This window comes from Microcaecilia unicolor, chromosome 1 (genome assembly GCF_901765095.1).
Source record: "Microcaecilia unicolor chromosome 1, aMicUni1.1, whole genome shotgun sequence".
Taxonomy (NCBI): Eukaryota; Metazoa; Chordata; class Amphibia; order Gymnophiona; family Siphonopidae; genus Microcaecilia; species Microcaecilia unicolor.
In genome coordinates, this window is record NC_044031.1 from 536,076,991 (window position 1) to 536,103,966 (window position 26,976).

At 40.9% G+C, this 26,976-nt stretch overlaps 1 protein-coding gene across 1 annotated transcript in view; it reads left to right on the plus strand.

Moving 5' to 3' along the window:
• The window catches only part of NECAB1 (N-terminal EF-hand calcium binding protein 1), a 298,151-nt gene that overhangs the window by 246,393 nt on the left and 24,782 nt on the right, over positions 1-26,976 (plus strand). Inside the window, exons 6-8 of the mRNA XM_030189726.1 lie at positions 10,526-10,647; positions 14,728-14,804; positions 24,592-24,645. Of these exons, the coding sequence (XP_030045586.1) occupies positions 10,526-10,647; positions 14,728-14,804; positions 24,592-24,645 (253 nt within the window). The remainder of the gene's footprint in view (positions 1-10,525; positions 10,648-14,727; positions 14,805-24,591; positions 24,646-26,976) is intronic.

Genomic DNA, 26,976 nt, shown 5'->3' on the forward strand with positions numbered 1-26,976 from the left:
CTTTTTTCAATCCCAAAATAAGGAACAGGTAAATGGTCACACCAAAAAATAATTACAAAAAATAGCAAATCCTAAAGTTACTATTCATAACAAAAATCAAGCAGGAACCCCACAGGTCAGCAAACTGCACTTCAAAAATAAAGTTAGAAACAAAAACCCCCAGAGCATGGCCAGCCCCTCCAAAAAGAGCTTAACTGAAGCTGTCGTTGAAGTTTTTACTGGAGTTGCCGCTCTACTGGTATATAGCTGTCATTCCATGAGACCTCTATTTCAAATCCAATGCAATTCCAAATACTCAAGGCAGTGCACTGTAGAATCCTCTTGACCATTAAGTTCACAACTCCCTCCAACAAGAGCGCCTTGTTTCGCTATTCTCCGTGCTGCATCAGGAAGGAAATGTGTTAGAACAAGGAGTTACCCACTGCCATCATCGGCTTAAAGATGGCGCTGGAAAGACACTGACGATTTAAAGAGCCAATCCCGTCGGTTAACGAATCATGTGCAAACTGGCAAGACCAAGTGAACACACAGGGGAGCCCAAACCACTATAAAAATGGAGCGAACTCCCGAAAAATACAAACTTGAAGGACACCATTAAAAATAAGCATTCCATTCAACGTTTCTATTAAGTCCATTCGGTTCCACAGTATTCAATCTGTAAATCCATTGCTGCTCTTTGCGTCATAGAATTTTTAAAATATCCCCCCCCCCCCCCCTCTTACCCAAACTGACTTGATTGATCACCATACACCTTAGTTGGTCAAATTGATGTTTATGTTGTTGGCAATGTTTCACCATAGGAGCTTCAAGTTTCACTTGTGATATACAGTGACGATGTTCAATCACCCAAGTTTTAAATTTACGTGTAGTGTGCCCAATGTATAAAAGATCACAAAGGCAATGAAACACATAGATGACATTCATTGAATCACAAGTGGTCTTGTATCTTAATGTAAACGTAATGCCATTTTTCTAAGTAAAAAAAGAACTTTCGATGGTTACTGGGCAAATAGAACAATGTCCACATTTCTTATGATGTCCTTCAACACATTGTTTAACTGTCCACACATCTGAACAACTTAGTTTATCTCGTAAATTGCTATTGTCGGCATACGATATCATAAGATGTTGATCATGAAAAATTTCACTTGTCTGCATCACCCCACAATGCTTTTAAGTATAGTAGCTATTTCAGATGATCTATTTGAATATTTCAAAATGCAAGGAACAACTGGAGAACTCTCCTTCTCTTTCTTGTGTGACTCTAATGGAGGCTCCTGATGATTGTACAGTGCCTATTTAAAAGATTTTTTAATTAATTTATTTATTACATTTGTATCCTGCACAATTCCCACTCATCGCAAGCTCTATGCGGCTTACATAGTAACAAGTCACAAAATCATGAAGTTAACAAAACCACTAAATTATGACGTTAACAAAACCAAGAAGTTAATAAGTTTTTCTGGGTATCTTCTATCTCTGAATCTCATTTTCAACCTTTCAGCAGAATGTATATATTAATGAGTAGTATCACAAATTCTCCTATACCTTAGAAACTGGGGAAAAGGAAGACTGTTTTTGAGATGACTTGGATGCATGGTCATAAGACAACAAAGAACTTCTATCCATGGACTTGATGTATACATCTGTCCTAAGCTCCCCTTCTTCCTTCTTCACCAGCATGTCCAGAAACATAATGTAATCCAAATGATATTTGCACTCAAACTTGATGGTAGCATGACAGGAATTAATGTACAAATCCTTGAAGTTTGTCAACTGTTCCTTGCTATAATGCAAATATGTCGTCAATATATCTGCCCCAAAATTTTGCCTTGCCAAAACTAGGGAAAGAGTATACATTACAGTCTTCAAACTGACTCATAAAGATGTTGGCAATGGAAGGCGCAAATGATGCCCCCATCACAATACCTGATTTTTGAAGGTATAATTCATCATTATCATTAGCATGTGGCCATTAATTCAGAAAATAGAAAATTGGACATTTCCCGGCAGTGGTAAAAATGGCCTTAGCACATGAGAAAGACCTGTGCAAGACCACTTTCTACCACAGCTTTGTAAAAGGAGCCCTAAATGTCATCCTGCATTCAAATACCAATTGTAATTTCTGTAAAACTGGGGTGAATGGTCACAAGACAGCTCCTTTTAGAATCTTGGAGCAGTATTTTTGTAACAATTGAAGTCTCTTTAGCAACTGTTTTCACCAGACCTTGATAGAGTCATAGTCAATTTTAATTAAGGTCTGAATAACCACTTTTAATTAGAGAGAGGAAAAAAAAGGTCATGATTGCCGTACTTTCAATAGATGGATAAACACTGACCTAGTAACTGCTTGTTCCTCTAGTCTTAAATAGGTTTCCAAATTGACTCCAAGATATCAAAGTATTGCTTTTGGCTCTGTTTAAATAATTATGAGATGTGGACATTTTACAGAAGGGCTTCTTTGTGACTCATCCAAAGCCAGATCATATTGGTTACCAGTATGTTATGAATACAGTTTAAGGTACTCTGGTTTGAAAAAGTTTGAGGAAATTGACTTGTAGGAGCATAAGGCCTTCATGAAGCACTATATATGTGGGACTATACAATATAGCTATATAGAACTATAATATATGGCACTACAGGTCAGAGAGAAAATAACGCAGGAGTAGGGTGTTTAATGGCCCCTTCTAGCCATGAACAAGAGACTTCAGTCCAAAACAAGGAGTTTATAGTAGTAATTGCAGCACTCAGACTCGACACCATGCCGTGTTTCCTCGTTTCTGCCTGTGTTGGGAGTCTGTAAATGTGCAACCTAATTGGACAAAGAATAAATCAATACTCTCTTTAAAGAAAAAGGCAATTTTATACCTTTTCGTGAAAAGCACATAAAACGATTATAGCATCTCTGCCTTTCACTACTATATACAGGTTTATTATTTGTTGTTGATTTTATGCACCAGATGCAGCCATCAGCTTTTTATAGAACCTGACTCATGATCCCTGATGTAGGTGGCTGCATCCTTCGAAACACGGCCCGTGTTGGGTCTTCTTTGCTGGTGCTTTCAATAAAGGATACCTTTTTACATTTATGTCCATGGCTGGTCATCATTGGTGTCATACTCTACTTTGATTGGTTTGTTCATTTTGACGTAGAGGCTTCTTCCTGTTTTTTCTTTCAACCTTAAAATTAACCCCCCCCCCCCCCCCCCCCCCATATATCGTGGCATAAGAACTTTGCAGCTGACTATGAGATGAGTAACTATTTCTAGCTCTTACAGAATCTACATTTGTCTGTTTTACCAGTGCTTTCTACATTTGCTGTGAACCATCTCATCCATAATCCACTGTGACTATCAACCTCTCATCCTTCAATTTCAGTTCTCCTCTCCTTAATCATTCATGTGTCCAGTTGTGATCAAGGTATGGTTCCTGAAGTAATACTTTGTATTTCCTATTGTATTTGTGCATTTGCCCCTTGTTTTTCCTTGTTTGTAGATCTAATGTTTTCAAGTTTTTTTCTCTTCTTTTGTTGAAATAAAGGTCAACAAACAATTGGTAGGTGATACATTAAGTTAACCCACTAAAAAGGTATATTTGACAAGCTTTTGAGTCATCATCTCTTCATCAGGGCATTGGAGAAACAAGGCCTTACTTCTCTACTGATCTGATAAAGAGAGAACAACTTTCGAAAGCTTGTCAGATACATTGAGTTAATCCATACTATGCAATTCACCACCTTGTGTGAATCTCTTCATAAAGGTGGTTAATAAATCCCAATAAATAAACAAACAAGCAGGTAGGCTGGACAGGACTGTCTCTGTACTATGGCCTGAACATAATCCTGATCATCAAGGGTGCAAGAAATTAGCTTGTTCCACATGCTGCAACGGTTGGGGGAAAAAACCTTCTCTAAGTTTAGACAAGTAGGGTAGGTTAGAAACAGGTCCGTAATTTGCAAGGAGAAAGGGATCGATCCCTGGATTTTTCATGAAAAGACTGTGATTGATAATGGCCAGAGCAATAGGAAGAAGACCAAGGATGGGTAACCTGATCCAGTTAGAAGGAAGAGAAACAAGCTGGCTTCATCATCCCCAGCTGACCATTTAATTCAATCTGTAGAGCGAACAAGCTTTCTGACAGCCCAGTAACTCCCTTATTCTCTCCTCCCTCCCCACAAACAAGAACAAGGACCTTCTCTCAGGCAAATTACCCTCCACTTATCTCCTTAGACTAGAACAAAGTTCTCACTGGTCAAGTAACTCCCTCATCCTCGATACCCACCCCTTTCATTCCCTGACTTCATCCATTCCTCTCTCTCCCCTAGATATTTCTCCCCCACTTCTTGTCCCTTGTGACAAGGCTCCAGCAACAATCAGGCATGACAGTGCATAAATCCCGCCTACCCTGCTGATGCACAGTTTGAAAATTACCCTCCTCTGCCTATATAAAACTAGGCTTTCTTAGTGCACAAACATTTATTGTGTTTATAAAAAAGGCATTCCATTCAATATGTTTAGGTTAGGAGAGGAAAGCAGTATGCCTATCTATAGCTCATTTTCAAATGTGTATGTGCTATTTTAACCTTGATGACTACCTACACAACATCTGAAAACCATATGGACAGTTTTAATGTGTATATTTTATGTCCATACTTTGCAACTACATGGGCTATTGAAAATTGCCCCCATGTGGAAGTCCAAAGCCATTTTAATAAGGGTAGTATTATCAGTAAGAAAAGCATCACTGACTATTTTAAATTGGCCTTTACTAGGAAAGGTTTATTTACATCCTCAAAATATATTTGCTATTTTCAAAGAAGAAAAATTGATCAGTATAGAATAGGAACTGTGTAACTGTGGAAGTGTTTTCTGGTCCAGATCCACTCCTCTGGTAAATTCAAGTGTGAGGGTTGAATAAATGGCACGTATGTCTGAGAGAACCAGTTCTCAACTGGTGTGACAGGAAGACAGGGAGATACTGGACCTTAGCAGTGGAGGAGAGAGAGGGGAGACTGGGATATCCTGGGCTACAAGTGTGGATGGAGAGAGGGAAAAAGGAGACGCTGGGCTAGAAGGATATAAGAAGGGAGAGGGAGGGGAAATATTGGACATGGTGCGACCAGGAGAAAGAGACCATAGGGGTTGTCAGATGAGAGTGAGATGAGGATAATGAGTGCAAAGCATAGGTATTTAGTAATGAGGAGTATGTGAAAGAGAAGGGAATAGGAGGCCAGTGAAGAATTTAGGAGATATGGGAGAGCTAAGAAGTGAAAAGAGGAGATAGAAACTTGATAGAAGTGAAGGTGGACTGAATTGTGAGAGGGTAAAATTTGAGTGTGTGGGGGAATTGAAAAAGAAAAGACAATAGACAGCACCCACTGGAAAGAGAGCATGGGACAATCAGGAAAGTAGAAAAGAGAAACTGGGATCAACATGCTTGGAAAAATTAGATCCCAGACAACAAAGGTAGAAAAAGTGTTTTATTTCAAATTTATTAAGTGGAATATGTTAACTTTGGAAACTGTAAATCATGGATGTCTTTGTATTTTCTTCAGTACAAGAGAAAATGCATTTTTGTTTGTATTTCTCCCATGTTGTGATACACACCTAGTTTGACTTCTTGGAGATTCCAATTCAATTTTTGTCTTCATATTTCTATTTCTAATTTGTGATCCTTTGTCATATATTTGGTGAGGGTTTGTCTATGTTTTGTCTGTGACTGAAGTATTCTGTTTCCATGTAGTTTCTATATTGAACTCTTTAGCAGCCACACTTTGTTCTGTTTTACCAGTAGCATTGGTGTATTGGTATTCTAGGGAGCCCCGTGTAATATTTGTAGAGCCATCCACTCATAGGTAGGGTTCATTTTGTTTGAATCATAGGAATTAGTGCTACTGTTTTATGCTAGATGTGCTACATGTATATTGAGTGTTAAGGTTTTTTTCAGGTTTTCCATTATTTTACAATCTGCCTGGTAGTGAAGAAATTTATGAGATTTCTGTTGGTATTACTCCGATGACATGAGAATCAGAATATATAGATATAAATATATTTTTTTCTATAGCAATTTCTTCCTTAGAGAAATATGCTAGTCCTAATCTGTACGTGTTTTTGGAGGGAGTCAGGATTTTTGTGGATGCAGTGCATGTTTACATTTAATTCATAAGAACTGCCATCCTTTGTCAAGCCAAAGGTCCACGAGAGACATGTATGCAGTGTGTCACATAAGCAAGCACTGTCAGGTGTGTCCCAACTAAAGAAAGGTGGAGAGTCATTGTGAGATTAATGATGAAGAAGAGCAACATATAGAAGCTGATAAGGAAAACAGGGAATTGCTTAACAAATATTTCTGTTCTGTGTTCACAGATGAAGGGCTAATAGGAATGGATGTATGGTAGACCTTGACTGATCTGAATACTATATTTGTGAGGAGCTATCTAAACTAAAAATGGAAAAAGTGATGGGGCTGCATTGGCAAACTTGTATAGTCTGGGCCTCGTGTACGGCAATCCGATTTAGGATGGGCTGGAGAGCATTTCGACAGAAACTCCAGTAATTTGGAACATGAGGCCAGTGCTGGGCAGACTTTACCCACAAATGACAAGATGGATTTGGATAGGCTGGAGTGCGCTTCAACAGCAACTTCAGTAGTTGTAACCTAAGGACAGGGCCGGCAGACCTCTACGGTCTATGTCCCAGAAATCTCAAAGAGAGACAATGATCAATTTTTTTATTTATTTATATTATTTACTACCCTGCACAATCTAGAAAGTTCTTGGTGGCTTACAATAGTAATATGCATAGTTTAAAACATAAACAATAACAATAAAACATATACATCTGACAAAAAAAGTAAACAAAATCACCCTTAATTAAATATCAAGTAATAACCTTCCAAAATAAATAGGAGTTGCTAAACATCATTCATTCTTGGTTTAGTCATGATTTGATAATGAGTATTATATCCAAGTGTACTGAAGGACCTTAGGGAAGCTCTGGTAGCTCTGCTGTCTGACTTTTTCAGTGCTTCTTTACAGTCTAGAATGGTCCTAGAGAGGAGTGAAGGTGGTACTTCTCTACAAAAGCAGAGGAGGTTGGGGAACCAAGGCCAGTTAGTCTGACTTGGTGGTCAGTGAATTAATAGAAACAATTTTCCTAAAGCAAAGGATAGTGAGGTTTCTGAAATCCAATGGATTGCAGGACTGAGACAGCATAGTTTTACTCAAGGCAGATCTTTGCCTGGGTAACCAAACAATTAGATTGAGGGGGAGCACTAGATGTGGTCTACTTAGATTTTAGCAAAGCCTTTGATATGGTTCCACATAGGAGAATTATATGTTAACCAAATGCCCTTGGTATAAACCCTAAAGTGATTAACTGGGTTAGAACTTGGTTAAGTGGAAGGCAACAAAGGGTAGTGGTAAATATTGTTCACTCTAAGGAAAGGGACCTTACCAGTGGTGTGCAACAAGAATGTTTTTTTTGATCCAGTTCTTTTTAATGTTTTTGTGGGAGCTATTGTGGAAGAGTTATTTGGTAAGGTTTTCCTGTTTGTGGAGCATACCAAAACATGAAATAGGATAGACACCCCTGATAGTGTGAATAACATGAGAAGGGATCTAGCTAAGTTTGAAGAATGGCCCAGAATTTAGCAGTGAAGATTTATGCTAAAAAATGTTATGGACTGCAAAAATCCAAGGGAGAGGTACAGTACAGGGAGTGAAGCACTTCTATGTATGAATTACTTGGGGTAATTGTATCTGATGACCTTAAGGTCGCCAAACAGGTAGAAATGGCAACAGCCAGAAGGGAAGGGAAATGGGACTTGATATACTGCTTTTCTGAGGTTTACTTATATTCAGGTACTTATTTTGTACCAGGAGTAATAGAGGGTTAAGTGACTTGCCCAGAGTCACAAGGAGCTGTAGTGGGAATCAAACTCAGTTCCCCATAATCAAAGACCACTGCACTAACCACTAGGCTACTCCTCCACTCAAGAATGCTTGTGTGCATAGGGAGAGGAATGACCAGTAGGAAAAAGGAGGTGGTAGTGCCTCTGTATAAGAATACGGTGAGACCTCATTTAGAGTACTGTGAACAGTTCTGGAAATCACATCTTCAAAAAGATATCTATATGGGATGGAATCAGTTCTGAGGGTGGCAACTAAACTGGTCAATGGTCTTGGTCATAAAGCATATGGGGGCAAACAAAGATCTCAATATGCATACTTTGGAAGCAAGGCGGGAGTTATAATAGAGGCATTTAAATACCTGCGTTGCATAGATGTACAGGAGGCGAGTCTCTTTCATCAGAAAGGAAGCTCTGGAATGAGGGGGCATAGAATGAAGGTGAAAGGTGATAGACTCAGGCGTAATCTAAGGAAATACTTCTTTATGCAAAGGCTGATGGATGCATGGAAGGTCCACCTGGTAGAGGTCATGGAGACAAAGACTACATCTGAATTCAAGACAGCATGGGGCAAGCATGTACTGTAGGATCTCTAAGGGAGAGGAAGGGATGGAAGATGGTATGGCTGGGCAGATGATAGGCCATATGGAGGGGCATAATCGATCGGGGTGCCCAAGTTTTCCTGAGGGTGTCCTCGCAGGACGTCCCCGCGAAGGGGCGGGGGAAACCCGTATTATTGAAACAAGATGGGCGGCCATCTTTTGTTTCGATAATAAGGTCGGGGACGCCCAAATCTCAACATTTAGGTCGACCTTAGAAATGGTTGACCTAAATGTTGAGATGGTCGACCTTAGAGATGGTCATCCCCGGTTTTTAGTGATAATGGAAACCGAGGACGCCCATCTCAAAAACGACCAAATCCAACTCATTTGGTCATGGGAGGAGCCAGCATTCGTAGTGCACTGGTCCCCCTGACATGCTAGGACACCAACCGGGCACCCTAGAGGGCACTGCAGTGGACTAACTGATGCACTAACTGAACGGAAAAAGCCCTTCCCTTACCGATCCCTTAGCAATTCGGAAAGGAACGGGCATGCATGAAGGAAATCGCATGCAAATGAGCTGCTCACTGTTAGCTCATTTGCACATGATTTCCTTCCTAAGGAGGGGAAGCCAGTGCAAAGCAGCCAAGCATTATGCGTGGCTGCTCTGTGCATGCCAAAGACGGCTTCATACACGCAGACAAGCTGTGTGTATAATAGCCATCTACAACCTTAAATAAATTGCCATCTACAACCTTAGAAAAATACAAGTCCAGGTGAAAACATCCAAGTACTCTGTTTTTTTTTTTTAGAGTATGGGTGAAGGATGTCCATTGCTATGCCTCTGTGATGGCAGTTGAGGATGTCCAAATGTGGATGTTCCTATGAGAAGGACATCCATTCCTTTGCTATGCCTTTGACAACTTTTATTTATTTGGATTTTGGATCACAAGTAGCCGCAGTGGGATTTGAACCAGCCACCTCTGGATTGCAAGACTAGTGCTTTAACCACTAGGCCACTTCTCCACTCCCTTGAAATTTGGCTGTCCCTGTGGAAGGACGTCCACGCCTTCGTTATGCCTCTGCTGATTCACACATACCTCCCCCCCCCTCCAGGGACCTGCATACTGCTGCGATGGACCTGAGTATGACATTTCCAGCTGGCAAAAAAAGTTTTTAAAGTTGTTTTTTTCAGGGTGGGAGGTGGTTAGTGACCACTGGGGGAGTCAGGGGAGGTCATCCCTGATTCCCTCCGGTGGTCATTTGGTCAGTTCGGGCACCTTTTTGAGGCTTGTTCATAACAAAAAATGGACCAAGTAAAGTCGCCCAAGTGCTCGTCAGGGATGCCCTTCTTTTTTCTATTATCACTCAAGAACGCCCATCTATTAAGCACGCCCCAGTCCCGCCTTTGCTACGCCTCCGACATGCCCCCCCCCCCCCCCGGAACTTTGGTCATCCCCACGACGGAAAGCAGTTGGGGACACCCAAAATCAGCTTTCGGTTATGTTGATTTGGGCGACCCTGAGAGAAGGATGCCCATCTCCCGATTTGTGTCGAAAGATGGGCCCCCTTCTCTTTCAAAAATAAGCCTGATGGTCTTCACTTATCGTTTTCTGTCTTTCAATGTTGAATATCTTTTTAAGTGATAAGTCCCATTTATTTTATTTTATTTATTGTCTCATAAATACCTGCTTTACAAAAGTAGCTATTCAAGGTTTTGGTTCTATTTACCTTCTACAGTCAGAAATTACTTTGGTTGAATCAAGCTCTGTATTTGGTTTTTGTTGAAATATATGTTTAACTAGATGATAAAACTGTGTTATATGTACATGCTTGTCTTTAAGCAAAAATACATCTACATACATTCATGAAATCAATTTGGATCTCCCCAGCATTTTTTTACTCGTTTCCTTATACAAACAAATACCAAAGTCACTAGTGCTGACAGTAGCAGTTAAAGAATAATAGACATCTCATTCTTAGTGGTCCCAAGAGATATTTTTCATGGTTTGCTGACAGCAGACAGGACATAATGACATTGGCAAAAACGCTGACGATTATCTGTTTCTTTACAGAAAATGCCCTGCAAAGCCAGAAGTGTTGTCAATTCCATGGTCAGGCAAACGCTCAAGTCGAAGACTTCAGAGGAACAATAGCGTCTCTCCAAACAGCCCACAATTTAACATTCTCAGTTCAGGTTTGTTTGGATTTTGTGGGGGGGGGGGGGGGGGCTAAATATATGTTCTAAATAATGTAAAAATGTTTGGGGCCAATATTCAAAAGGGTTTTAGCTGGCAAACCCTGGTGAGCTAGCCAGCTTCCAATATTTTGCAGCACTTACTAGGTAGTGCCGCTGAATATCACCACTAACAGGCCATCTCCTGACCAGCTAGGTTAGGGGCAGAGTTAGGGCAGAGCAGCAACTTCAGTCCACTAACTGGCTAAGCAAGCATATAAAGTTAGGACAGAAAAACTGCTGTCCTAACTTATTGCGCCAAATTAACAGGGTACCAGTCTGAATATTGTCCAATGCCCAGTTATCTTGAAAATCCAGGGTTAGATCAGCCCATGGCTGGAAGCAGCTTGCAAGCCACTTACTGCTGTGCGCTGAATATTACTTCGGATTATGTTTATTTATTGGCACTTGGTATATCACCTTTCTACAACAACAATCAAAGCGGTTCACATACTAAACTGAAGTAGGAATGAAGGAAGGAACTATAATTTCCAGTCAGGAAATGGAAAAGAGAAAAAAAAATAAAGAAATAAGGGCTAACTTAATAAATGTATTACTAGATTCTGAGTTATCCTCCACCCAGTCATGGAGGATAAATCTTAAAAGCTAGCAACATCTGTATGAAATTAATCCAATAAAAGGTTCTCACCTATAACTTTTTATGGACCCTTATTTCAATAAATGCAAGTGGACTAATTGCAATAACATATATTCTTTTCTAGATTTTAATTATCAACAATAAATCTGAGTAATAATATAACTGAAATATTTAATCTCTTGAGAAAATCACTTGTGCCTTTTTCTATGTGCATTAATAAAATATATATGCAATGAGAGGGTTTATGTTTTTCATGGTTTTGTTTGTTGACTTGTTACCCCACCTTTTACAAAGCCGCGTTAGCATCTGAAGGTGCGGTAATGCCAACACAACCCATTCAAAGTGAATGGGCCGTGTCAGCATTACCGCATTGGCAGCTGCTAACGCGGCTTTGTAAACAAGGGGTGAGTAAGTTTTTAATTCCTCCATAAGATTTAGCAAAACTTACTGCTGAAGCATACTGATTGTTGACATTTATTCAAAGTGTATCTATATTTGTGCATATATCTGTGTTTGTTTAATTCAGATAGTTGTAAAAAAAATCATAGTATGTTGTAGGACTTAAATCCATATAATAATTACTTTTGCCATGCTTCCTAGCTTCAGTCACAAATATCCTATTTTTTGGTGGTTATGAACTGTAAAAATAAGTGTTATTTTTCAGCTAGTTTGAGATTCTTTGAGATATAAAAATCAGTGTTTTCACAGTGCCGGTACTATTGCTGGGTACCTTTTCTGGGTGAATCAAATACTTCTATTTGTGCACTTGAAGAATCATCAGCTTTGAAAAGGCACAAAAAAATAGAGTATTTTATTTATTTATTTATTGCATTTGTATCCCACATTTTCCCACCTCTTTGCAGGCTCAATGTGGCTTACAATACATCATGAATGGTGGAAATATATAAGAGAACATACATTTAGTATTACATAAGGATGTTGGGTTACATAATAATGATGAAACATGATGGTAATGTAGCAATCAAATATTATAAGACAATTCTGGATTTATGGGTAGGAGCCTGCCCGTGGGTGGGAATAATGTGGGATATAAATGCTATAAATAAATAAATAAATAAATAAATAAATAATTAAATTTGTTGATCTTTGTGGTATGCCTTGTTGAAGAGATGGGTCTTCAGTAGTTTGCGGAAGTTAGTTAATTCATAGGTCGTTTTCAGGCTGCATGGCAGTGCGTTCCAGAATTGTGTGCTCAAGTAGGAAAAGGTTGATGCATGCGTTAGTTTGTATTTTAGACCTTTACAGTTGGGGAAGTGAAGATTGAGGAATGTTTGGGATGATTTTTTAGCATTCCTGGTTGGTAAGTCAATCAGGTCTGACATGTAGGCTGGGGCATCTCCGTGAATGATTTTGTGAACTAGGGTACATATTTTGAACGTGATGCGTTCTTTGAGTTGGAGCCAGTGTAGCTTTTCTCTTATGGTTTTTTCACTTTCATATTTTGTTTTTCCGAATATGAGTCTAGCTGCTGTGTTCTGAGCTGTCTGAAGTTTCTTGATTATTTGTTCTTTGCAGCCAACGTATAGTGCGTTGCAGTAGTCTAGATGACTGAGTACCATTGATTGTACCAAGTTGCGGAAGACGGTCCTTGGGAAGAAAGGTCTTACTCTTTTTAGTTTCCACATTGAGTAGATGATCTAAGGACAGAAAGTAAAGTGGTAAAAGAGAATTAAGGCTAGTGGAGGTGTTTATCCAATAAACACCTGTTTGGTTTTCTTTGATTTATTTATTTACTGCATTGTGTGAGTTTTATCAATGTTTTAGTTAAAACTAGTGGTACAAATTCAGCATAAGCTTCCCTCACAGCGTGGGAGGGCCCCGTCAAGAAGGGGGCCCAACAACATCTCATTTAAGATATTACGTACCTTAAAACGTTCACACACTGCCTCCTGCCGGCTTCATTAAGGGGCCCTTTTAGAAAGGCGCACTGAAAATGGCCTGCGGTAATGTAGATGCGTGCTTTGGGCGCACGCAGAATCATTTTTCAGTGCGCCTGTAAAAAATGCCTTTTTAAATATTTTTGCTGAAAATGGACGTGCAGCAAAAAGAAAATTGCCGTGCATCCATTTTGCGTCTGAGTCCTTACCGCCAGCCATAAACCTAGTGGTAAAGTCTCATGCAGTAACTGGGCGGTAATGACCTATGCACACCAAATGTCACTTGGCGCGCATAGGTCTTCAAATCTAAGCTAAAAGCCCACCTTTTTGATGCTGCTTTTAACTCCTAAACCTTATTCACTTGTTCAGAACCCTTATGTTATCATCCTCACTTTAATATTCCCTTAGCTCTTGTTTGCCCTGTTTGTCTGTCCTAATTAGATTGTAAGCTCTGTCGAGCAGGGACTGTCTGTTGAGGTTCAGGTGTATAGCACTGTGTACGTCTAGTAGTGCTATAGAAATGATGAGTAGTAGTAGAATCCGATATGCGCGTCCGAAAATAAAAAAATATTTTTCGGACGCGCGTATCGGACGTGCACCAAAAATGAAATCACTGCAAGAGCCACAGGGTAGCTGGGTGGTAATTACTTCTGCCCGGCCCCTGGGCGGTAACTCCTGGTAATGCCAGAATTTAGATTGATGCTGTGAAGTAGTAATTTTTAGATTAATAATTACATAAGCATGATCTGAAATATGTTGCTATGCTATGCTATTAAGGTTTTAGTAAAAGGGCCCCTTACTTTCATTACTTGTTCCCAGTCCCCTGGCAGCAGGAAAAGCATATAAGCACCCCATCTTCTACTGTTGGGTCAAAATCTTATGATAAGAGTAGTGAAATCATATAGTTATTATTTTAAGACTTCAGCCCAGCCGTGAGAGATGAGGCACTTTCTATCATAGGATCTCTAAGGGAGTGATAGGAAAAGTAGATGGCATTGATGGGCAGACTGAATAGACCATATGGTCTTTAAATGCCTACATTTTTCTCTGTTTCTATGTTTATCCAGCTGCCAGGCAGCCTAGTGGATTTTAATTGAACAAAGCTGGTGGGAAGTGGCATGGCAACTTTGCTAAAATTAGTGTTTGCTGAATTCTGCTGCCTACTCACCAAAAGCTTGGGAATGGATAGAGAGAAGTCCTCTCTCACACCACCCTGGGTGGGTGGCTTCTCAGCAAAACTTTGCTTTGGACCCCTTCATTTCAGCTTACACCACTGGTTAAATCAGAAGACCTGTACATGCACATAAAAATGCATTCATACAGACAAATGTGTATAGAAATATATTCATAGCAGGAACTGTCTATAAAAGAAAATCACTAACTTAGAACAATTCAGTTTATTATCGTTTACTTAAGTATTTGCTTGCAGCAAATAAATTGTGTTTTTCTAAGAAGGAAATGAAGGTTGCAAGCTATGTAAGCATTCTTTCCCATCCCACCTGTCTTCAAAACTAATTCAGGTTTCACTTTTCATATTCCTCAAAGGTTTGTTAGAGGAAGACAATCAGTGGATGACCCAGATAAACAGACTCCAGAAGCTGATTGACCGACTGGAAAAGAAGGTACAGAACCTCTTATTCCAGCAAAAACTCAAAAACTAATCTTAAAATTGTTAATGTTGACTTTGCTAAAATGTAAACATATCGCAGTTCTCTCTAACCTGATTAGTGATCAGACTGCACAATCTAATAAAAGTCTCTGAGCCTCCTCTTCCTCCAAGTGTGTTCATCTTCCTTTTGCACTGTCTCTTCTAAACTTTGTCTCTTGCCAGTGGCGTAGCAAGGGCGGGGCGGTGGGGGCGGTCCGCCCCGGGTGTCCGCGGGTGGGGGGGGGTGCTCCGTCGCGTCTCTCTCCTGCCACCACCTGCCTTTTTTTTTTTTAAATCCATGCAGCCACGCAGGCAGCGCTTCGCGTCTGCCCTGCATGTGCTGTGAAAGAAGTAAATCGTCAGCGCTGGCTTCGGGGCTTCCCTCGATGTTCCGGCCTCGAGGAAATAGGAAGTTACCTCACAAGAAGGCGGGACATCGAGGGAAGGCCCGAAGCCAGCGCTGGCGATTTACTTCTTTCACAGCAGCACACGCAGGGCAGACGCGAAGCGCTGCCTGCGTGGCTGCACGGATTTAAAAAAAAAAAAAAAGACAGGCGGTGGCAGGAGAAGAGGGCTCTGTGGCTTCAATGGAGGGGGGACGGGACTAGGTCAGGGGGGGAGCTCAGAGGGGAGAAGGGGATTAGAGAGGGGGTGGGGAGTTCAGAGGGGAGAATGGGGATTGGAGAGGGTGGGGGTGCTCAGATGGGAGAAGGGGATTGGAGAGGGTGGAGGTGCTCAGAGGGGAGAATGGGGATTGGAGAGGGGGTGGGGGAGTTCAGAGGGGAGAATGGGGATTGGAGAGGGTGGGGGTGCTCAGATGGGAGAAGGGGATTGGAGAGGGTGGAGGTGCTCAGAGGGGAGAATGGGGATTGGAGAGGGGGTGGGGGAGTTCAGAGGGGAGAATGGGGATTGGAGAGGGTGGGGGTGCTCAGATGGGAGAAGGGGATTGGAGAGGGTGGGGGTGCTCAGAGGGGAGAATGGGGATTGGAGAGGGGGTGGGGGAGTTCAGAGAGGAGAATGGGGATTGGAGAGGGGGTGGGGGTGCTCAAATGGGAGAAGGGTATTGGAGAGGGTGGGGGTGCTCAGAGGGGAGAATGGGGATTGGGGAGGGGTGGGGTGCTCAGAGGGGATTGGGGAGGGTGGGGGAGCTCAGAAGGGTACTCAGAGGTGAGAAGGGGATTGGGGAGGGGTGGGGGAGTTCAGAGGAGGAATGCTCAGAGGTGAGAAGGGGATTGGGGAGGGTGGGGGTGCTCAGAGGGGAGAATGGGGATTGGGGAGGGGTGGGGGTGCTCAGAGGGGATAAGGGGACTGGGGAGGGAAGTGCTCATGGGAGAAGGGGTCTGGAACTGGGGGCTGAAAAGGGGCAGGGGCTGATACTGTGGGGACTGGGGGCTTTAAAGGGGACAGGGAGAAGTGGCTGGGGCTGAAGCTCGGGACTGGTGAGAGAAAAGGGCTGGGGTTGAAACTAGGGGCTGAAAAGGGGACAGGGAGAAGTGGCTGGGGGCTGAAGCCCAGGACTGATGGGAGAAAAGGGCTGGGGACTGGTGGGATAGTGGGGCTGAAAAGGGTGGCAGGTGGGAGATGTGGGCTGGAACTGGAACTAGGTGCAGGTGGAAAGAGGGGGCAGAGAGAGGGGACAGACCCTGGATGGAAGGGGGGGGCGCGTGAGGGAGGGCAGACCCTGGATGGATGGGAGAGGGAGGGCAGACGGATTGAAGGGGCAGAGAGAAAGGGCAGATGGTGGGTGGAAGGGGGAGAGAGAAAGAGGGCAGATGGTGAATGGAAGGGGCAGAGAGAGAGGGCAGACACTGGATTTCAGAGAAAGAGCAAAGAAAGATGCTAGATGGAAGGAAGACAGTGACAAGAAGATGAGGAAAGCAGAAACCGGAGACAACAAACTGTAAATAAAATATATTTTTTTATTTTTTTGCTTTAGGGTATAGTATTGTATCTGTGTTTATGTATTAATAAATATTTATAAATAGAACATATAAACAAGGTAATCATTTTATTGGACTAATTTTTAATACATTTTGACTTAACTTTCAGAGAACAAAACCCCCTTCCTCAGGTCAGGATAGGATACTATAACAGCACTATACTGTATTGACCTGAGGAAGGAGGTTTTCGCCTCTGAAAGCTAAATGTATTAGTCCAATAAAATGGTATTTTATTTTCTATATTTGTTTTATTTCTATTTGTTAATTTGTAAAGTGATCGGATTTGTTAGTTTTTTCAAATTTTATATTTTGCACAGTACTAGGGGACATTTTCTGTTTCTGTGGTGTTGCATTGTATGCAGAGTCTGGCATCGGGGGTTCAGTTTAATTTTTGTCTAAATAGAAAGTTTATGATTACTTATTCTATAGTGGATTAGGGTGTATCTGTGTTTGTGAAAAAGACATGGCTTTCGGTTGGCATTGACTGTGCAGGATCGACGATCTGTACTAATCTGTCTGTTTTCGTTTTACAATAGGTGAATTGATGTTCTAGTGCTCACTGTAGCATGACTTGTAGAAATGACTGCTTATGGTATGGTAGAATTGCGCTATAGGTCCTGAGTGTTTTGTATTCTCGGTATGCCTAGTACTGGATTGGGGGGGGGGGGGGTTAAAAAATGACCGGCCCCGGGTGTCAACTACCCTAGCTACGCCACTGTCTCTTGCTCCTCCTGCTTCTCCTTCTTTATCTTGTTTGTCTGTCCAACTTCTATGTTACTTCTTCTCCCTCTTTTATCTGTGTCCCCCACTTCTTCACGTCATGCCACAGCCTACACCACACAGTCCTTCCCTTAAGGAATCAGTGTTCGCTTACATCAGCCCTTCAATAACACAGAACAGTCCAACCTCCCTATACTAAAAGCCTAGAACAATATCCCACACATCCATATCAGCAGCCTCGATCCAGTTGTACATTTATTTTTTTTTCTTTCATCGTTTGCATTCCATTGTGTTTGCTTCAACATTCATCCTGCCCCCCCACCCCCACTACCTATTCCCTCTCCATTTCAGTCCTCCAAGGATATCCGTTTGGATGCATACAGCTGTCCAAAACTACAGGCTAAGCAATGGCACAGTTGTAAGGAGACACATTTGCTTGCCAAGAAGAGGGTGTAGCTACTAAGCCCATGAGACCGATCTTCCTTGTCTCTTCCAGAGGAATGAAGATTACGTACACAATAGATTATCTGGGATAGCTCTTTGTAGACTTAAGTGATTGCCTAGAGCACAATGAATTGGAGGCAGCACCAGGGACATTGCCATGCCTGAAGACACAGTGTTTTGCTCCATGCTTATTGGCCATTGAATCTCAGGCAACAGAGAACAGTTCTTTTCTTCCTGTTTCAGCCTCTTCCCTCCCAGGCAACATGCAACCAACATGAGAGGAGGGAAGTATAGAAGAAAGCAAAGAAATATCATGCTGTCCTATCCTATTCATAATTGTTTTTAAATGTGTGGTCACATATTCTATATTTTGGGAAGGTTTTTCTGTGCTCTCTTTGTGTGATCATTGTACCACTATGAGGTATTCTTTTTTTTTTTTTTTCAATTTCTTTATGGAATGTTTACATAAAAACATACAACAAACAAAGAAACAGTATAAAATGACATTCCAAACTGATGACTACAAAGCATGTGGGAATTACATGTGTAATTTCTGTAGTAATCATTGATTTACAAAATTTCAATAATGGATCCCAAACTTTTTCACAGTGGTCTAAGATCTCTTTTGTTCTGCTATTATTCTTTCATGTTTAACTATATTACAAATAGTTGACCACCAAAACTGGTAACATATAGACCTATGATCTTTCCAATTATGTGATTGCCATAAGAGTATCAAACTGTTTCTTAATGTCAGATAACAGTAAGGTAGATAAGCAGATCTTAGAATAATAAACATATAACAGAGAGATCTTGAAGTTTGCTATTAAGGCTTTCCTACTCAAACTTCATTCCAGAAGGACAGTAAATTTGGATATGAGTACAACATGTGTTCAAATGTTCCAGTGGTTTGGTATCAGGACCAACACATAGTAACATAGTAGATGACGGCAGAAAAAGACCTGCATGGTCCATCTAGTCTGCCCAAGATAAACTCATATCTTGAATTTGTACCTGTCTTTTTCAGGGCACAGACCGTATAAGTCTGCCCAGTAGTATTTCCCGCCTCCCAACCACCAGTCCCGTCTCCCATCACCGGCTCTGGTACAGACCGTATAAGTCTGCCCTCCCCTATCCTAGCCTCCCAACCACCAACCCCTCTTCCCCCCACCTGCTCTGCCACCCAATATAAGACATATCTGAATTAGCTTTATGTTGCTTAATAGGAGTCCATATGGCTTTATGTGAAAGGAAAAATAGGGATTGTAAAATTGGAGCAGATGTCAAAGATCTATTGGTTTTGATCCAGAACCCTGACCACTGTTTGTCTGATAAAGAGCTATTTGTCTCCAAGGAACAGAAGTGCTGCAGTATGAGAGTCATTTGATTCAGTTATTAAATAATAGAATCTAGAAGCAACTTTGCCCAATGCTTCAGTGGTTTCAAGAATATTAATGATATTAGAGGGTGGTGCAGTATATTTACAAGAGTGTTGAGTTTATATAATGCTGCATGTAACTGCATATATCTAAAACATTGTGTAGAAGGCAGGTTAAATTTATTTTGAAGATATTCAAATGGAAACACCATCAAATATATCCTTCAAATGCAATATATTCCTAGTTATCCATTCTTTCCATATGAATTGGAAGATAACAATTTTGATATAGGGATGACCCCAGATAAAGCATGTTTTTCTTCTATATTTTTTACATGTGGTAGCCAAATACAGAATTGTTTGTATGGTTGCAGCAATTACTGGCCAATTACTTTCTATAGGCATCCCATACAGTCTAGAAATACATACCTTCAGTCACATTTTGTGAGTATTCCTTAGTGTAGTTTGATAGTTTATTAATGACATTGTCATCTTGTGGCAGTGATGGATTCAAACGCCAGAGTTTAGATTGATGCTGTGAAGTACTAATTTTTAGATTAATAATTACACAAGCATGATCTGAAATATGTTATTATGCTATGCTATGCTATGCTATTAAGGTCTTATATCCCACAAAATCCCTATAGTACTAGGTTGAAGGCGGGTTACAGACATCAAAAATAATAAATAATAACACAATAATTAGCACACACCATATAAAACATTAATTTGCATGCACTGCCTCCATTGTATGCAAATCAGTGTAATGCATATTCATTGTGGATATCTTGAAAACCCGACTATCTAGGTGTGTCCCGAGGATTGGGTTAAGAAGCACTGTTCCCTCTAAACGGAGCAGGAGTCCTCCACCTACAGTCCTGTCAGAAGGGGGTGCTGTTTCATTATCACATTTTCAATAGTGAGGTCCAGGCAGGTTCTGCAGGACTCCAGGGAACCTACCTGTTCCGAGTGATTGAAAGCACAATATTGAAGCACTACCCCCTACTGGTAGCAATGTATTTGGAGGACTCATACTCAGCTTAGAGGGAACAGTGTTGAGAACCCGTGATCTAAATGAGAGTAAGACTGATAGGGTATTGAATAAAAAATGTAGTCTAGCATATCTGGGTGTCAACTAAACCCGTCTGCTATAAGCTGGTAAAAGGCTTTATGGGATTTTGAAGATCTCATACGGACTGTAGATTTTCTGTCTAGAACTAGATCTATAGGGAGATTCCTGTGTACTCCTAAAATGATAAAATTTGGTGTGCAATATCCCATAAGAATTGTGGTTACTCTAATGTTGGGAGCATAAACATTAACATGTACATTAGAAATAGTCATTATTCCCTGGATTCTATATATGGCTCTCAAAATTGGGTGTCGATCCAAGATGTGCACTCAATTAAACTGGCTAACGAGCCAATTAGTGCCAATAATTGGGTGCTAATTGGCACTAATTGCCACCGATTTGGATTTGGTCACACATCACGCTACATGCTGTTCTATAACATTGTGCACCCAATCCCCATAGCATGCAACCCAAAAGGGGGAGGGGTGTCCATGGGAGGAAGGTCAGGGGCATTCTTAAAATTTGCGTGCAGTGTTATAGAATACTGGGGATGTGTGCTCAAATTCGGCACTGGGAATTGCACCTGGTTCCAGGGGGCGTAAGTCAAAATAGGCACTCAGTGCTGTTCTGTGGGTGCACATTATAAAACAACATTGAGTGCTGATTTTTTTTTTTGAGCACCATTTATTGAATCTAGCACTATCTGAATAATAATAATCCAACTTCCTTCTTTGTCAGAATGATGTGCCACCACATTATAATTAAGATGCTTTGATAAAATACCTACTTCAGTTTTTCTTTCTAGCCTAGGTAAATAAACCCAGTCTTTATCCTAATTTCCTATAAAAGTGCAATAGGAGGTAGAAAGATTTTGCAAATATAATAGCATCTTTTCCCTCTTAATAGGTTGCATAATCCCTTTGACATTTAGGGGTCCCTTTAACTAAGCTGTGGTAAGCAGTAATGGTAAGCACTGGGCAGAGTCGGGGCAGAGAGTAGGCATGTACTGTGTCAATTGGTTAGCGCAGCTATATCATGCACGCTAACCAATTAGTGCATGGTTAGCGCATGAGCCCTTACTGCCTACAAAATAGGTGGCAGTAGGGGGTCACGCGCTAATGGGAAAATTAGCAAGTTGGCTGGTCTTCTGCAAAGGACAGATTGATCATCTAAATCACTGGCGTGCTTCTCCGGCTGCTCAGCCCTGTTTTCGAATGCTAGGAAACACAAATTCAATTGAGAGAGAAATCTAACTTTATTCCTTTAACACCAAGGCTGTTATCTGTGAGCATTTGAGTAATATGTTATAACTGTTCATTTATAGCCGAGAGATTCCCACTTTCAATACTCTCTTTAGCAGATTTGCATGGTGGCAGTGGTTCCAATTTCACTCATTTAGTGCCAGATCCCCAATACAGTTTCAAGTTTGCTGTGCTTACTGGTAGCCATGAGATTGGCCAGCAATACGATTTTGATGTCGAAAGAAGAAGTTTTGATGGCTGCACAGATTAAAAATAATAGTGACAGTCAGGAGGATTTCATGTAAGCCTCCATCTTGAACAAGTTCAGATGTCCCAATATGAGGTATTCTGCTAACATGTCATTTTATGTTCTTTAGCTTATTCTGTAGCATACTACTAGTAATGCATTTGAATTTTAGACTGCCTTTTTTTTTGTTACATTTGTACCCTGTGCTTTCCCACTCATGGCAGGCTCAATGCGGCTTACATATTGTATACAGGTACTTATTTGTACCTGGGGCAATGGAGGGTTAAGTGACTTGCCCAGAGTCACAAGGAGCTGTCTGTGCCTGAAGTAGGAATTGAACTCAGTTCCTCAGTTCTCCAGGACCAAAGTCCACCATCCTAACCACTAGGCCACTCCTCCACTGTGGACCTGTGTTGGGCCAACTGGATTGGTGCATGGTAAGCCTGTGGTGGGCTTACTGCCGCTTAGTAAAAGGGTCCCTCAGTTAGGAGTATAAGTCCTTTGAGTATCAGGACCTAAGTGGGTACTTTAGACATGAAGGAGAATTGTTTCACTGCTGTTGAGATGACAAAAGCATCAATGTAACTGATTGAATACCCTATTTACCTGAATTCTTATACATGAATCTGTAACATTATGCTGAACGTCTTACTCTGTTAATAGTGATGCCTTTGCAACATAATGTAAGCCACATTGACCCTGCAAATAGGTGGGAAAATGTGGGGTACAAATGCAGCAAATAAATAAATAGTTTGTTAGTGAGATGGACATGGGGGAACTCACTGCTTGCCCTGGTATTGGTACCATGGAATGTTGCTACTAGTTGGATTTCTGACAGGTACTTGTGACCTGGATTAGCTACTGTTGGAAACAAGATACTTGGCTAGATGGACCATTGATCTGACCCAGTATGGCTAATCTTATGTTCTTAAGTTAGGAGCGGTTTATAGAATAAGTGTAGTGCCCGTTCCCATGACTAAAATTTAAGTGTGACCATTTACACCACCTAAAACCTGGTGTAAATGCTCATCCCTAACTTAGGCACAGATCAAGCATATTCTATAAAAATGTACATAATTTTTAAGAATGCCCATGGTCTGCCCATGCCCCTCCCATGGCCATGCCCCCTTTTGAGAGCCATGCGTTAGAATTTACGTGCACTACTTTACAGAGTACGATTAGAAAATTGCATTTAGTGCCGACAATTGCTTCTTAGTGGCCAGTTATCAGTGCCGATCGGCTTGTTAAACAATTAAGTTACGCAAGTTATTTGGCTGCAGTAAAACTTTAGTCGCCATATTTAGAATCCAGGAGTAAATGCTATGCATCCTATTTTATATCTGTGGGTCACATGGCACTTAGTACACGCTAATGTCCGCTAGCACACACTAAGCTTTAGTAAAAGGACCCCTCTGGCTCCTAGCTTAAGCATTAAAATACAACTTCTGAGCTGTCACAAAATACCACATTTTAAGGGCCCTGTTTACTAAGCCGCACTGTAGGATCACTAACATTTTAGTGCATGTTAAAAATTAGCACGTGCTAACACTAGAGACACCCATTATATTCCTATGAGTGTTTCTAGCGTTAGCACGTGCTAAAATGTTAGCACACCTAAAGCTCAGCTTAGAAAACAGGACCCTATGCTTTTTTAAATTTAGCACTGTTCTAGAAATATTAGAATTTGTTTCAAATTGAATACATACACAGGACAACTAATCCTATATAATAAAACGCACCTCCAACATTCTGAAACTGACTGCATGGCTGAGGCATTCCTGCTCTCTGTATCCATCTCCTGAATTGACATCAGGTATTTCCAGGTTCGTCACAAGCAGAAGTGACCAACCACACGAGGTTCCTCGGCTTCAGAATGTTGGAGGTGCATTCTATTAAATAGGATTGGTCAGTTCCTTGAAGCACAGCCAGAGCTCAGCGTCCTGCACAGTAACGCTCAGACACCAGAGAGAGGAGGGGGGGGGGCTGACACCAGAGAGAGGGAGGGAGGAGGGCCTGACACCAGAGAGGGGGGGAGGTATCTCTGTCACACACACACTCTCTCTCTCTCACAGTCAATGTCTTTCTCTCTCTCTCACTCTCACACACTGTCTCTCACACACTCTATGTCTCACACGATATCACAGTCACTCACACACTCTCTTGGTCTCATACACTCAGTTTCACAGAGAGTCTGTGTCTCACACACTCTCTCTCTCTCGCACACACTGTATCTGTGTGAAACACACTCTCTCTCACACTGTGTCTCACATACGCACTTGCACACACTCTCATTCTCACACACACACTCTCTCACAGACACACTCGCACCCAGACTCACTCTCTCTCTCTCACACACACACACACTCACACATTCACTCTCTCTCTCTCACGCACAGTCACTCTCACAGTCACTCTCTCAAACATACACACTCCGAGGAAAACCTTGCTAGCGCCCATTTCATTTGTGTCAGAAACGGGCCTTTTTTACTAGTATTAAATATTGTGATCACTGCCTATATACCAGTGCCTAAATATATGAACAAATTACAAATTTTATGCCAGTGACCAATGATTTTCGTAGTGAACATAAAAAGAAGAAATTCTTCTGCATATATGACCTACTGCATCCTATAAAAGCCTATGAAATATTCACTTTGTGGAATTTATTAGATTGGCTCAGGCTTATTTACATTACTTTTTTTTTTCTTAATCACACGAGGAACTTAAACTTGAACCACTTGAAGAAGAAATTTTGGAAGGAAGCACAAAGCCTGTAAGTATATTTATCAAATAAAATTGTTAAAGCATTTGATTTCCCATTTCTTATTTTCATATGCCCTTGCTTTCATTTCAGTTTAAGGCACAATGCAATCTGAACTTTGCACAAATGTTAGAAGAGTTGAAGAATCAGGCTAAAATGGAATCCCACATCTCATCAGATCTCTGCTTTGAATATGCAGCATTAACTAAATGCCTCCCAGATGCTTCTTAGATTGTTCTTTTGGGATTCATGCAATAAAATCATTTTAATATCGATTTTGCACATGCAAGCTTTATAAATTTTCATGGCAGGCTGGTTGATGTGCATAATTTGTTGTTTATTAAGATATAAAACACAATCATTTTGGCAAATTTAACATCTAACCAGGGGATCACTTAATTATGGTAGCACTACTATAATTAACTAAGAGCACTTAGTCCAAAAAAAGGAAAACATAAAAAAATTCCAAGAATTCTACTCAACAGTCAATATCTTCAGTGTTCAATGAAACTATCAATGGAAGTAGATGTTCCTTAAATCTATCCTATCTTGCCCCATCAGTATTAAATTTGGGCACACCATGAAGAAAATTTTTAAAAAGAGTCTAATTCAAAAGTAATTAGAAATGATCTAACTGTGGAATTTAATCAATATTCAACAGAACAGTAAGGGGTCCTTTTACAAAGGTGCGCTGCAAATTGGCTTGTGGTAGTGTAGGCACGGGTTTTGGGTGCGTGCCAATCCATTTTTCAGTGCGCCTGTAAAAAGACCTTTTTTTATTTTTGCCAAAAATGGATGTGCGGAAAAATCAAAGTTGCCACACGTCCATTTTGGGTCTGCGACCTTACCTTCAGCCATTGACCTAGCGATAAAGTCTCATGCGGTAACCGGGTGGTAATGACCTGCGCATGCCAAATGCTACTTGGAACATGTCCAATATGCGTGTCTGAAAATAAAAATTATTTTTCTGCCGTGCGTATCAGATGTGCGCCAAAAATGAAATTGCCGCAACAGCCACAAGTAGCTGGGTGGTAAATCCATTTTGGCACGTATTGGGCTCAGATAGACACTTACACGGCTTAGTAAAAGGGCCCCTAAGTCCAATATATGCCCAGCATGAGAGTAGAAAACCCAATGATGACACAGAAGAAAGAAAAGTATTAAAGAATATGATGAAGTGTCATCAGCATTTATATTAAAATCTGCATATAATAAAACTGAATCAAAACTTGTTGTTAATTTAACAATCTACTTACCAGGTTTGAAAGGAGCTACTGCCGGTCTACCAGGAGATCTGTGTTTATGCGTTTATTTATTTACATTGTTTTATAGAATACTCACTCATCATAGTTCTAGGTGGTTTATCAGTGAGCCTGCAAAAAAGACACAAACATAAATAATCAATATAGCAAACTTTTTATCAGCTCAATGTCAAATATATCATACATTGAAAGCCTGGGAAAAAAGATGAATCTTGAGACCCTTCCAAAAATCCTGTAGGTCCATAATAAAATGCAGCAAGTTTGGTAAGCATTTTGCTAGGCTGGCGCAATAAGTGAGAATGCCCTGGCATGCATCATCTGTAGGTTGCTAATGGTCACAGAGGGAATGTGTTTTGAGAGCAGCCTGTAATTGGTCAACCAGATATATAAAGCTTTAAAAGAGATGATAATTAGTTGCACAAGACATATTGACCCTATTTGTGATTTGCATATGTAAACAATGGCATTTATATATCCCAAATAAATTAGGAAAACACAATTTTAGAAAGCCAGGTTTTACACATATAAATCTGAATTACTTACATATGGCAAAGGAGGCTTGGTTTGAGTAGGATTAGGGCAAAAGCAAAAAATACATGTTTGTTCCCCATTTCAGAAGGGAATGCCTGACTATGATCGCAGAGATCAATGTCGGGACTTAGAGCTGCTCCCAGGTGTTGTAAAAGTGCTCCTTATGAGCTACACTCTTTACAAGGCATTAAAGGATGTAATCCCTTTAATCTCTCAGAGGCCCTTTTACCAAGGTGCTCCCAAAAGTAGCCTACACTGCTGTAGGTGCATGTTTCGGATGTGCGCGTCCATTTCCTCAGCATGCCTGGAAACAAGGCATTTTTTTTCTATGCCGGAAAATGGACATGCGGCAAAACAAAAACCAGCGCACGTCCATTTTCGGCCTGAGACCTTACTACCACCCATTGACTTAGCGTTAACGTCTCACACGCTAACTGGGGGTAAGTGTCGAGCATGCATCAACTGCCAATTATAGCCAGGTAAAATATTTTCTACCGCATGTTTTAGGCACGCACCAAAAATGGAATTACCGCCCGGAGCACTTCGGTAG